The sequence below is a fragment of the Monopterus albus genome, unplaced genomic scaffold, assembly GCF_001952655.1.
Source record: "Monopterus albus unplaced genomic scaffold, M_albus_1.0 scaffold19.1, whole genome shotgun sequence".
Taxonomy (NCBI): Eukaryota; Metazoa; Chordata; class Actinopteri; order Synbranchiformes; family Synbranchidae; genus Monopterus; species Monopterus albus.
The window spans coordinates 2,757,808-2,771,594 of record NW_018127899.1 but is presented as its reverse complement, the minus strand read 5'-3'; the positions used below and the strand labels follow the sequence as shown (position 1 = coordinate 2,771,594).

At 41.5% G+C, this 13,787-nt stretch overlaps 2 protein-coding genes across 2 annotated transcripts in view; both read right to left on the bottom strand.

The window, feature by feature from the left end:
• Positions 1-7,160, bottom strand: part of slc13a1 (solute carrier family 13 member 1) — an 11,483-nt gene extending 4,323 nt beyond the window's left edge. Inside the window, 10 exon segments of the mRNA XM_020593377.1 lie at positions 1-27; positions 822-920; positions 2,430-2,549; positions 2,831-2,988; positions 3,311-3,392; positions 3,490-3,529; positions 3,889-4,052; positions 5,501-5,637; positions 6,332-6,460; positions 7,056-7,160. The exon segment at positions 1-27 is cut by the window's left edge and continues 5 nt beyond it. Of these exon segments, the coding sequence (XP_020449033.1) occupies positions 1-27; positions 822-920; positions 2,430-2,549; positions 2,831-2,988; positions 3,311-3,392; positions 3,490-3,529; positions 3,889-4,052; positions 5,501-5,637; positions 6,332-6,460; positions 7,056-7,160 (1,061 nt within the window).
• Positions 7,161-8,661: 1,501 nt separating this feature from the next.
• iqub (IQ motif and ubiquitin domain containing) overlaps positions 8,662-13,787 on the bottom strand; it is a 13,482-nt gene continuing 8,356 nt past the window's right edge. The window contains exons 8-14 of the mRNA XM_020593376.1: positions 12,825-13,061; positions 12,571-12,746; positions 11,666-11,836; positions 10,380-10,556; positions 10,044-10,292; positions 9,707-9,892; positions 8,662-8,968 (exon numbers count right to left, since the gene is read on the bottom strand). Of these exons, the coding sequence (XP_020449032.1) occupies positions 8,771-8,968; positions 9,707-9,892; positions 10,044-10,292; positions 10,380-10,556; positions 11,666-11,836; positions 12,571-12,746; positions 12,825-13,061 (1,394 nt within the window). The 3' untranslated portion in view covers positions 8,662-8,770. The remainder of the gene's footprint in view (positions 8,969-9,706; positions 9,893-10,043; positions 10,293-10,379; positions 10,557-11,665; positions 11,837-12,570; positions 12,747-12,824; positions 13,062-13,787) is intronic.

Genomic DNA, 13,787 nt, shown 5'->3' with positions numbered 1-13,787 from the left:
ATGGTCCCAGTGACAATCTCCTGAGAACTGCAGAGAGAAAATGGATGAATACATGAGGGACAAATGGATGGATAAGTGAATGAATGAGAATGAATGGGTGGATGAGTAACTGATGTGTGCATGGATGAACAAATAGACAATCAATGTGAGGAGATGACTTGATTATAGATGAATACATGAAAATTACTGCACAAAAATGCATTAATGAAAGGATGAATTAATAAATGAATGAATACAGGAACAAATTTCTAAGTAAATGAGTGACAGAATGAACAAAAATAGGTGTGTGAAGTTATAACTGAATAAATGAGTGAATCACTACATGACAAACTGAATGAATGAATAAATGAACACATAACTCTGTGAATAACTTAATGACCATATGACAAATTAAATGAGCAAATGAAGACATAACTCTAATTGACTAAATGAGCATATGCCAGGTTGAATGATGAATGAATGAACATGACTGCCAGACAGAATTAATGAAAAGATGAAGATATGACTGAATAAATGAATGAATGTATAATGAACCGCACTAATAACTGGATAACTCTATGACACACTGAACTAATACAAACACAACAGAATAAATTAATGAATATTTAATGGAATAAATAAATGAACGAGTAAACGAATGAATGAAGGAAATTTTAATATATAACAGAACTAATGAATGTATGAATAAATGTAAAGTACGAGTGACAGGCTGAATTAATAAATGAGTGAGGCTAATGAGACTGTGACAGGAACATGAATGAATAAACCGCTGTACTGGTGAATGACCATATAAATGAATGAATGAGTGGATGACTGATCACCTCATGGGTCCCAGTGAATTGTACTCGTCTTCTATCACTTTCCTTGCTGCTTTCTCTTTCTCAGAGTGCTTTCCTCCACGTCGACACAGGAACCTGAAGCTGTGTGTGTGTGAAAAAATTGTGTGAGTGTGTGTTCAGTGCACACACACTACATTACTGATAGGCAACAGTGAATGAAATGATTGACTGTGATTGGTTAAAAGCACAGTGAGAGCACACGACGCCGAGCGGCTGATGAAGACATGGCTGAGCATGTGTGACTGAGCGTGTCATTAACCTGTCTGACATCAATACACTGCTAATGCTAACATTAGCCTTACGCTCATGTCTCAGCCGCAGGTTGTGTTGAAATGAAAGCAGGTTTCACAGAGTTAGTGGACATTAATCAAATCCATATTCAGTGTCTTTGAATGTCAGCTTAAGGCCCCGACTGATTATTAAAATTCAGTTTTACTAAGAGGTTAGTCTTATCTTCTTTGTACAATACTGTAAATAACAACTTTATGCTAAATTTTTAGCTGTAGTAAGAGAAATTATCTGTATGCAGGGGTTTGGACGATGTATCTTTTTTTAAAAACACAACAGTAACAGTGTGACAAACTGATTAAACCAAGTGTTTGTCTGCTGTAACATCATTAAGCTGCAAACATCATTATGCAACACACAGTATTAATTAACACAGTGTCACTTAAATGGGTTAGCATATCTTTAGCTAACTCCACTAGTCTGTAGGCATACTATAGCTTAAGTAAATACCCTGTTCATAACAGCACATCCACTGTGTAGGAAAGAGTCCTGGATGATGCTACGCTCAGTCACCAGTTTATTAGGTACACAAATCAAACTGCTTCCTCCAGGTACTGATTTAGGTGTTTAGCTGTAGCTTGTGGTGCTTTTGCACTGCACTACACAGAGAGCTGTTTCTCTTATTTTGGCCACCCTGATATAAATATAAATGGGGTGGACAAAATTTTTTAAAAAACCTATCAAAATAGCAACTAATATTCTGACCCCCCTCATGTATGTAGCTGTGGAGGACAAAAACACAGACATCTCTGAATAGTCCAGTACAACACCACCTTTAACTATGACCTCAATAATAAACATATAATTGAATTTACACATTTGACAATCTTACCAAAAACTGAAACACTTCGAGCTTCATACACACAGATGTTAAGGTGGAAGTGTTGCATTGAAATGTATACAGATGCACAGGTGTACCTAATAAAGTGACTGGTGAGTGTATGAGGTTTACGTTTGTGTGCTGGAATAATGTGTATTACTGTATGTCAGCTCTATTTAGGAATTCTTTTCAACATGTAGAGAAAGATAAATGATGAAACTGAACAGCTCCTCATTGTAGCCTCTGACTGCACTACATCTCCACAATGATAAAACACAAATGTGATAAAAGTGGGATTGTGACAATATTCACAATAATGAATCTGTGTGTGAAAAAGAGGAAGAACCCCCACAAGATAAAGTTTAAAAAAATACAGTAAGTGACATAAAAAGCACTGATGTAAAGACAGAAGGCGGGAAGCAGACGTCATGACGCACACAGATTAATGGGATTGGTGGAGCAGATGGTGTGTTGATACTCACTCTGAGCCAATGAAGTACCAGTACAGCCATATCCATGTTAGCAGCAGCATGATAACACTGATGGGCAGGCACAACAGGAGCCAGTTCCCAAAGTTAATGCTGTCGCAGTCTGGGTAAATCCTGACCGTAAAAACAGTGTTTGAGGTGGATTCAAATAAACACAGAGGCTTTGAATACTTTAGCTTTTCTTTCTTAATCGATTTACTAGTGTGCAACCCTGAATTCAACAAACATGGGGGGATGTCACACTGCTGGTTTGCATTTAGAAACACCAACCCTTTAACAGATGAAGTTTTTTGTAGTTAATTTCATTCATTGCTTCAAATGGCTTCACAGGATTTTCTGTTTCCCTTCCTCTGTCTGTCTCCTTCAGACATACTACTGTCTAGTGAACCACTCACTGGTGGAGGTACTCGGAGAAGATGAGGTTGGGTGAGGTTCCTGGCAGCGTAGTGATGCCTCCCATGCTGGAGGCGTAGGCGATGCCGAGGCACATGGCTTTGCACATCATTAGGTCCTGTTTACCCCTGCTGGGAGCCCCAGGTGGACTGGCCTCAGCCTGTTTAGGTCACACAAGTAGTAGTGGTAGTGCTGTAGTATAAGGATTAGTTAGCAGCAGCTTCAGCATCAAAGCTGGGCTGCTAATAATAAGATGTATTATTAGCATCAATAGTAAAGGTAGCAGTAGCAGTACTAGTATTATTAGCATCAATAGTAGTAGCAACAGCAGTAGTAGCAATAAAGCCAGTAAAAGCAGTAGCAGCAGCAGACACACCAGTAGTAGTAATCACAACAGGTGTTGTATCTGTAGTATTAACAGTAATTACTGGTAATATTACAATAACAAACAGTATGACTGTATTGTGCGCTGGCCTCTGTACCTGAGGAGCAGCTAGCTCTGCCACTGGCTGGATCTGGACACAAGTGAAGGGTCCTTCAGGACCATCTGGAGACTTCTTCTCACTGGGAAGCAGAGACATGTAGTATTAATGAGCATTAATGTGTACTGTATGTACTTGACAGCAGTCTTTCAGTCTACAATGGTGAACATGACACATACCTCACAATTTCTTTCTTATTTTCAATGTGGTCTTCAGTTTCTGCAAAAACCACAGACTCTGGTTAACTTCCCTCTGTTCTTATGGCATCACTGCATTGCTAATCTAAGGCTTAGTTCTATGATGGTTAACAGAAACTGGTGGGAAACTTCAATTATAACTTTAATCTATAATTGTCTGATAATAAAACAAAATGATGACTCAATGTCAGTTTTCAACACTTGGCAGTGATACGGACACATATTGGTTGATGCCATAAAAGTACTGAGGGTGGAAAACCCAGCCCTAAGTAGAAAACACTAATAGTTGTAGTACGAACCATCACCATGGACATATCTGTGGGATTATGAGCATGTATGCACACATATATGGGAACCACAGTAATCTGTGTGTCCAGGTACCGTCCAGCTGCAGGGTGGGGTTGTCTTCACCACCACATCCCTCCTTAGCCTTCAGGATCTGTTGGAGCACAGCCTCCACGATGGGCATCACCATGGCAACAGCTGAGGTGTTTTGGACCCACATGGAGAGGAAGGCACAGCCAGACATGAATCCCAAAATCAACCTGGAAAATGGTGACACCAAGGCCAGGACAGAAACATTAACAAAACCCAATCTCCATTTACGTCTAGATGCTGTAATATCTATTTTCTGAAACCACCTATAGCAGCCTAGTGTGGATGGAAGACCACACTGGAGAGCCTTTGAATTTAAACAATTTAACGCCAGTGTGTACAGCGTTCAGGAAATACAGATGCAAGATGGTGTGGTGGGGTACTATAGTAATTATATAGCCACAAAGCATGTGTCACCATGTGTGTAAGAAATTACAAACCAACTTCCAACTATGGAGATTTATCTGTTGAAGAAAACAACGCAGCTCCACCCAGTGGACATCTGGGGTAAGACACTGCTTTTCTATTGCCGCTTGACACGTTGAGTAGGGATTTACACATGGGAGGGAGCTGGGTGCAGTCAGAGGCTGAGCTGGTTGTGGAGGGTCTGCCCTCCTTGTTAAACTGCACCGTCATGTTTTCTATTGCTACAATCTTAAAGGGAACCTATAATGCAAAATTCACTTTTTGATTGTTTTATTTACAAGGAGCTCCGGTGTGTGTAGACCCCTCCTTTTTTCTTTTTTCTTTTTTCTATCTGTGTAGAAAAATGTGCTTCAACATATCAGTAAGATTTCCTTCCTGTAATGACGGCACTAACATAGACCCTCCTTCGGCTCAGCACCAGTTCTGCGCTCACTGTCTGCCATTGTTATTTCTTCACTACCACAGACTCAGCGAACAGCAAGAGGTCACGGCAAAAACCACAGTATAGACATGACTCTTTGTTGGCTGTATGAACGAGGACAGAAGTCCCTGTATATTCCCATCCTCTGATGACATGAAAACACAGAGGATGTCATTCATCAGTGGTGTCTTGTGATGGTGGAGGCTAGAAAAGCAAGCTCCTTGCCAGTTCGATCCCCAGACCAGTTAAACCTGGGTGGGACAGGTGACACAGCAGCGCTTGCCCCACTCTAATTAACACCACTGTGGTGAACTTGAGCAAGGCCCTTAACCCCAGCTGAACCAGTGGAGGGTCACAGGTCAGTCTGTGGTTGTACTGGGCTGCTTCCAGTGGATTTGATCTGAAGAAATAAGGATAAAAACAAACCTCACAGTCAGCTGCTTTCTGAACAAAGGCCAGTTCAATCCCGCTTCAGACTAAAGAGTCTGTGACTCAGCATTTCTATTTTAAACACAAGATGTGGCGTGTGGGTGGCGAGGTTTTGGAGTTGTTTAGAGGTGCCTGAAGGAGCTGAGGTGAACAATGGAAATACCAAGTAACAAGTAGTATAATGCATTACTTTTTAGTAAGGCTATATAATACTGTTTCAGTAACATGTAATGAGAAAGTGATTGCTGTTTCAAGTAACTTAATTCAAAGAAAAGAAATTCCTTTATGCCAACTCTGTTAAATAAAATCTTGAGTCCTGTGGCAGACAAGAGTGGTGCTCACCATCCAGGGTTGACTCCCACCACGGTGACAAGCCTTAGAGCAATTCGGCGGTGGAGACCCCACTTCTCAATAGATGTTGCAAGGCAGATGATGCCCACTAGCAAGATATGGAAGTCTTTAAAGTACTCCTTCGCCACCTGGAAGAGAAACACAGACAGAGTAATATGTAGAAGTAGAGAGAAAAGAAGGGAGAGCAAAAGTTCAGTAACTGATACCAAACACCAGTGAACAAAATGATAAGCAATAAATGCATGACAGTGACTACTACAGTGTGCTTTGTTGTGGTAAATATTCAGCAGTCATGTAAAAGTGGCCATTACCGTTTATTTTATCATTATTAAAGCTAATGTCAGGGTTAAAGGAGCTAACGTTTGGAGGCTACCATGCTAAGGTAAACTATGTTTTTACCTACAGATTGTCCCGCTCCCACCCTGACTCACGCTGATTGCTGTAATTCTCTCAAAGAAGTACACATTAACTACAGATCTGTCAAGATCCTGTGAGGTAAAATAGGTGTGATAGGGCAGAAGTGGGTAACAGTATCACACATTTTAACAAGTTTTGTACCGAATTGTTTTTAGGAACCAATATAGCTGGGGGTGCACCGATTTTTTTTTTTTTTATCATTGCAGGAGATTTCAACCAAACAAATCTCAGAGGGTTCTTTTTCCCAGATTTTATCAACATGTCATGCCAAATGCACAACTAGGGGAATGAATCTTGATTTTATCGGCCACATTATTATTTTAAGCATCGGTATCAGTATCGGCCCAGAATTTCACAATCATGAAAGCTGATTTAAGTTGAAGAAGAATAAACAGAAGGACTCACATTTGAGGACTTCATGAAGCCAAACATGGGGAAGAGAATGGCAGGAAGCATGGCGGTTATGGACATAGGAATTGCCTCCGTCACCCAGTATATCGCCATCAGCAGCAACACAAATGCACATTCTGCCTCCTATAGTGACAAAAGATAATTCTGTATTTGTGATTTTAAAAAAAGCACTTGGGAAAAACAATAGTGCATACATTTATTTGTGTGACATAACCAATGGGCAGCCACAAAGTGGACTGGTGAAATCAGTGCTTATGTCAGTAGCTGCTGTTCCTTTAATGTGCACTAGTTAACTGACTAAATTAAAGTGAATGGGAAACCTGCAAATGAGTGGTTCCAGATGTAATCGTTTTCTGATTTTCTAAATATTCAGTTAAAATTAGTTTGAAACTGGTCATGTAATGTACACTGGATTTATCCCAGTTTGTTTGCAAACATTAAAACTGAACAGTGAAGTAGGAGAGCTCTCTGTTGGCCACTTCAGCTGACACCTTTCACCTTACATTGCCATTTAATCTATTATTAATTTTAAAAGTGCTAATTCAAGCATCTTTAACAAAGAAAAGAACAAAAATGCAGCTTCTCGCACACTTCTGATTTAAGAGATACAGTGCAGAGATACTGCGGTGAACGTTAAGAAATGACTACGTATCTCATTGTTCTTCAGGGCAGTGAAGTTTACTGATGCCCTTTTGCACTGGTCTGGTTGTTGACTCACCTTTGTCATGATGGCGAGAGGAAGAGGAAGCAGCAGCACCGGCGTGAGGACGATCAGGGCAAGGCTGCGGTAGTTCCCCCAACCTTTGCTCCACTTTTTCAGCATTTTCTTTTTTGTCTTTCTTTCTCTTGTTTTCTTCCTTCTCTTCTTTTCTCCTGCTGGTTTCTGATTTAACCCCTCAGTTATTAGGGTGAGAGGCTTTTCAGCGGCTGATGATTGGCAAGTTGTAAACGTAGGGTCAGGTGGACCTTTTCAGAGACCGTTTCCAGGCAGTTTCAGAAGAAGTGGGAAAGCTGGAACTCAGACTTGGAGCTAGGCTAGCAGCTCCCCTTGCTTCCAGTCTTTGTGCCAGGCTAATCACCTCCTGGACCTAACTTGGAATACGTGCACAAAGATGAAACTCTGTAGAAGATGCCTTCCTAGAGGATTTCACAAGTTTTTTGTTAAAGCTATGAACAAAAACCTATAATGATGTTTCTTAATTTTACTTTTGAGTTCACTTCACAACAGATTTTTGACTGAAAAATGTAGACAAAAACAGATTTTCTCTGATTTTGTGGTAATTTTCTGGCACCTCAGTTGCCACAGTCTTACATTTAAACTTTTTTTGTGTCCATCTGAGGTATTCAGAAACTGACTGTGAAAAACAAGCAGCCAATGAGAAAACACAGGGTCTATTATATTGAAAGCATAGTCATAATTTACCAAACTTTCATCCAAACAGACTAAATCTATATTTGAACATACATGCAGCTGTTGTCATGCAAACAGTGGCAGTGGGTGGGGAAATATCCACAGACAGAGCGTGAGAATTACCTCTTGACAATGAGAGCGAACATCTTACCTCACTACCTTGCTCCTCTCTCTGGGTGTGAAAGCATCTGCATACATCACTGCTATCACAGCCTCCTTTAACGGGTCTCGCTGCTCGTTAGACGTCACGTGATGGCAGATAAACTGGAGAGATTAAAAAAAGACTCTTCTTCTTCACAGAAACAGAAAAAGTGAACATGAACTTAATTCCTAGAATATCTGGTATCCTTTAACTGCTTGTCTTGGAGTCCTGAGAGGGTCGTTAAACAGTTGCTAAACCTATTCTTGACCTCTGAACCCTGGCTAATGCCTCTGATTAACAAAATGCAGGAAAATTATTTGCAACATCCCAGAAGGGACAGAGATAGATTTAGTCCGAGCTGAAAATATTTTAATTGTGAATTTTGCCAAGGTTCTTTAAATGATACATCAGTGTGTGGGTAGCATTTTACTGTAATGCTACTGTGAAGTACTTTATGTACAGTTACAGTAGGTAGATTAGTCCTCCAAACCAGTGGCTCCCGACCTACTGTTATGATTCAGCCACATAATCGGTGGGGACAAACTGTATAAGACTCATGTGAGGGCCTCAGTCATGTAATTTTCTTAAATATTTCTTTGTTCCTGCACATTTCAGTGTTAGGTTAGAGTACAATGCTTCTGGAAACAATCCCAAAGGCTTAATAATTCATTTGGAGGACAAAGCTCTAAGAACACTGTGTAAAGCTCATTACATACTAGTTTCAAAATAAAAACACTCAAAGAAAATGAATTTACGAGTCAAAGCCAAAGTGAAACCATCGTGACTTTAATTGCAGATTTCAGACAAAATATTGTAGAAAGTAACAATATGAGCAAGGGCAGAAACAGCGGCTGATGAAAATAAAACCACAGGGTCGTTGTTATTGTGCCGAGGCCAGTGTGGGGTCAGCAACGTGCTTCTCTCTAGCCGTGGTCACGGGCTTACAGACTAGCTGGTTGTCCAGGGCAGCGGCCGACCGAGAGTCCAGGTACTTGGCCATGATGGGGATTTGGCTGAAGTGGCGTCGAGCCAGCATGTGCTTGTGTTTGATTCTGCAGATGAACGTGGTCTCATAGACCTGAACATACACACACACAGGAGGGTGACTCGGTTTGTGCAACAGCTACAGTCAAACAAACTTCACTAGCTGCTTTTACTGTTAGAAAAGTCACAAAACAAAGTTCCAGAGTGACTGATATAGGAAGTTAGTATCAGTTTGCGCAGCAAATGTGTACAGTGCACCATCAGGATCTGTTTCAGGGGCCTGGGAACCATTTCAGAAACTCTACCATTGTATCTCCCTGGGGAACCAGGGACTAAAGGCCTGTTTCCACCAAAGACTAACCAAACTCAGGAACCACATAAGAATCTACTGCTGTCACTGAACATGAGCTGTAGGCGCCTGAGGTTTGTGTATCATTCCTCCATGTCAGTTCTTAACGCCTGCCTCGGATGTAGACATTTAGTGCGGCTCCTCCAGGCAAAATGCAGGTAAAGATTCCTGAGCTCCTTAAAACGCTCCAGGCTTTTTGGAAGAGTTCCTGTTGAAAGTTATAACAAGATCTCTGTATCTCTAGGGTGGCTATTTGTAATCTAGCGATAGTTCGATGACACAACTCCTATACTATCCAATCACAATGCAGGAAGAATGGAGCTCATGAGAACCTTTGTTAATACCAGGTATAAGTGCATATACAGTACAGGACACACCTACACAACACTGCATACATGAACATTATAACCCAGATACAGTACATCCATCTATCCAGGTACAGATTTCATGTGAATACTATTGTAAGTGTCTCCATGGACAGACCTTGTGGACGTCATGCACCTCCAGGTGAGCTGACGTCTCCTCTTTGGACAGCAGGATGCAGTTCCAGGGGCTCCAGTCCTTTTTAGACTCCCAGCGGACAAACACCAAGTTGTAGAGGTTGCTGCCAGCGTGGATGGCTGAGCGGGATCCCCAGACCACATCCACCAGGTACCGCACATCCTCCACCTGAGAAGACACACCTGTAGATGTCAGGGTCGGGCATCTGCATTGTATAAACATCACAGCAAGCAGTGTGGGAAACAAAAGTAGTCTGCTGAAGCTGCCAGTTAAAAGGGGGAGATTATTCAAACAGACTGAGGTGAAAGCAGCAGGTCACCTGCAGCAGGAAGGGGATCTTGGCATCCTCTTTGAGCCGCTGCTCATCGGCTCTCAGCCTCCCCAGGATGTTTTTGTAGCAGGAGAAGTCAATGCGGGATCTAGCTATGTTGTCGACGTGGGAGCAGTCCCGGCACCGACCGCACAGACGGTCTGTGGTGGCTGGGCTGAAGTCGGCGGAGCACAGGTAGTGCTGGCAGTTGCGGCAGAAGAACATGTTGTTCTTCAGCTGGGAGGGATTCTGGGGAACCTGGGACAGATTTTAGATTACATGTAGATACTGCATTTATATCACATTTATACCCAATAGTGACCAAAACATAGACACCACCAGCACCTGGAGCAGCTTGGCCACCTCGGGGTTAAATGCCGGTGTTTTGACGTACTGCAGGAACAGAGTGGAGATTCTCTTCCTCAGTCCCTCCAGACTGGCTTCCTTAACCCTGCGAGCCATCAAGTCTGTCTCTCTGTCAATCAAGTCCACGATGTCCCGGGTCAGTTGACACTCATGCTCCTGTTCGGTAAGGACACGGACGATCAAGCTACCAACAGAAACTGTAATGCTCATATAAAACAGGCACTGGAATTTTGCAACATAGATAAAGAGCATTATACATTCTAGGAAATCCTATTTTATTTCATTTTTATATAACCTTTACTTTACTGAGGAAAATCCCAGTAAGTTTTACAACCTCTTCTGAAAAACAGCACTGAGAAATGCACATACAAAATTAAAACCATATTATAAATTTTCAATAAACTACAAAAACAGTTCCGATGTTTTGCTAATCGTACGCTAGTGAGACTACACTAGTCAAAATGTGTTAGTTTGAAGTCCCTTTGCAAACCATCCCCAGTGGCTGGAGCAGAAAACATGAAGGCCACCCTCTCTGTCCAAACACCGCTACAGACAGCAGATATGAATCTTCAGATCTAAGATTATAGTGATGGGTTAATGGTTTAAAGCTAGTAACAAATCTTCATGCACTGTGACAAACACTGGGAAGATACTGTGCTGGTGAATTCATCTATAACCAAGAACTGGTAAGATGTGGTAGCAAACAGCCTGTTCCTGGCCTCTAATGAAAAACGAGATATAAACCTACCTTCAGTCTAAGTTTCTTTACAAGTTTGTCAGCGATTTGTCAAACCAGACTCCACAATGTTTGTAGCATGTGACATCAATGTTCTTCCCTTCAGTTGTCACAATATTAATATTTCAGGAATAACATTAACTTGTTTTTTTTACTCCATACTAATATGAATTCAGTGAGCTAAGACTGCACAATGTTGAGTGCAGATAGAAGTTTTTGAAGCCTCTGTGTTCGAAGGTGCACAGCTACAGCCTATAAACCTATGTCATTCACAGCTAAGCAGAAGCCTTTATTTTGAAGGGTTCTATCAACACTACTGGTGTTACATTTCCTATTTTTGTGTGTTTCCTAAAGCATTGTTAATATATGTTTTCATGTACAATGTATGGTTTCCTTTCAACAGAAAGTTGAGCAGATCTTTTCCTTTGTCAGCTGTAGGCTGCACTACGCCAGCTTTTCGTCTCCTTCACGTTCTACTACAAGTGTGCGTATTTTCCTCCAGTCCTGTTCACAGAGCAGCGTGAGCTACCTTGACAGTGTGTTTGAGTGTCATCAGGACGTAGACTCTCTGCTCCTGGTCGGCAGGCGACTGGCTCACGCTGTTGTACAGATCTCGCAGCTGTCTTGCTCTGACTGTGTGCTGACTGTCCATCTCGATCAGACGGCCGTCTGCTGCTCGCCACCGATGAGGAGCCGCACACTGAAGTGCACACCAGGATACTGTTATGACCACTACTGCTGCTTTAACACCTGTGCTGTTACTGCTGCTCCGGCTATTGACACGTTGTTACAACTGATGATAATAGTGTGATTATTAATACTACAACAACTACTACTAAACTACTTCTGCGACTTATATTTGTACTACCACTATGACTACAATAACTATGATTACTATTCCTACTACCTCTGTTCCTCGTGAGTAGTACCTACAAATCCTACAACTCCTACAACTACTGCTACTCCTGCTACATTACTACTGAAACTACTACCCCTACACTGCTACTACTAATACCCGCTCTCCTCCCCCTACTACTGCTACAATTTGCAGTTGTAGTAGTAACAACTACTCTTCTGCTTTTTTCTACTTCAACAACTCTGTCCACTACTAATTCATGATATTTCATTGATTGATAGGCTGAATAGAGTCAAGTATTTTACTCTCCTGTGATTTATGCCGGAACAGAAATAAAAGATATTTCTGATCAGTGTGTGTTAACTGTTCTTGTGTCAACTTGACTTTGACTGTACAGCCTTGTATTCACATGAGCTCTCTCCTTTCCTCTTTGGCTGAGCCTTTATCTTTGTTATCAGCCAAAGTGACTTTTAGTGGCAGCCCTAACTCCAGCTACTATTTAGAGAAAGAGACAAACTGGACATTAAAACCGTCGTGGTCTGGGTTTAGAGGGCGGAGGAGGAGGAGTGACCTCTGACCTTGTCCAGGAAGTTCCTGATGGTTTTGTCATAGTTGTTGTTCTGGACGATGATGCGATGGCGTCCGATGGCGGCGATGAACTGCATCTCCTGCTCCAGCAGCGAGCAGAGAGCGGCCTTCCGCTCAGCTCCTCGCAGGGTTGAGTTGATCTGCTGCTCCTCCTCACACCTCCACTCTGAAACACACACACAGTTTTAGCATTTTGCTCATAAAACAGAGTGAGTCTTCCTCAGCGTCCCTTCTCTCAACCTACTCTCCAGGGCGTGGTACAGCAGGTTGAAGTCCTCCCTCCTCTGTGGGTTTAGCCAGCGCTGGTGGCGGTCCCTCAGCTGCTCCTCCTTCTCCTCTGTCATCCTCCTCTTCTGGAGGTCCAGCCAGGCCAACCGCCGGTCCCGCTGCCTCCTCAGCTGGCCCACTATCTGCTGGGCAAGCCAGCGCCGAGCAAACGACTGTAAACAGATCACCTGGACAGGTGACAAGAGAGGAGGAACTACACATAAACACAGCAAAAGTAGAATTTGTTATATTTCATTTATATACAGCATCTAAGTTTATATATTTGTATTACTGTTGTAATACAGTGTGTATATTATTACATATACAGGGCCGGGTATCATTCTAAAATCTTTGATACCAGTACTGATACCGATACCTTGACTTTGATTCCAGTTCCAGTTCCTAAACCATACTTTTTATCGATACCAATTTGATAAAGTAAATTTTAAAAAATATCCATACATACACATTTTGGCACAGATCATTAGTTTGACTTTCTCAATTCCTTGGCATTTTTGTGCACTCAAAGCAGATTTATAAAATAAAAAGTAAATGTACTTAGTACAAACCTCAGGTTCTGTTAGCACTAACATTAATAAATAAAAATGTAGAAAAGCATTTTCTAAAACTAGATGAAACTGAAGTAATTTGATCGATGCCATAAAAGTATCAAAGTTCGATACCCAGCACTATACATACGTACATTCACACACACATTTTACATTTACAGTCAGGGAAAAAATTATTTGAACCCCAGCTGATTTTGTAAGTTTGCCCACTAACAAAGAAATGATCAGTTTACAATGTCAATGGTAGGTTTATGTGAACAGTGAGAAACACAACAATAACAAAAAAAATCCAGAAAAATGCATTACAAAAAAAGTTATACATTAATTTGCATTTTCATGAATGAAATAAGTATTTGATCCCCTATCAGTCA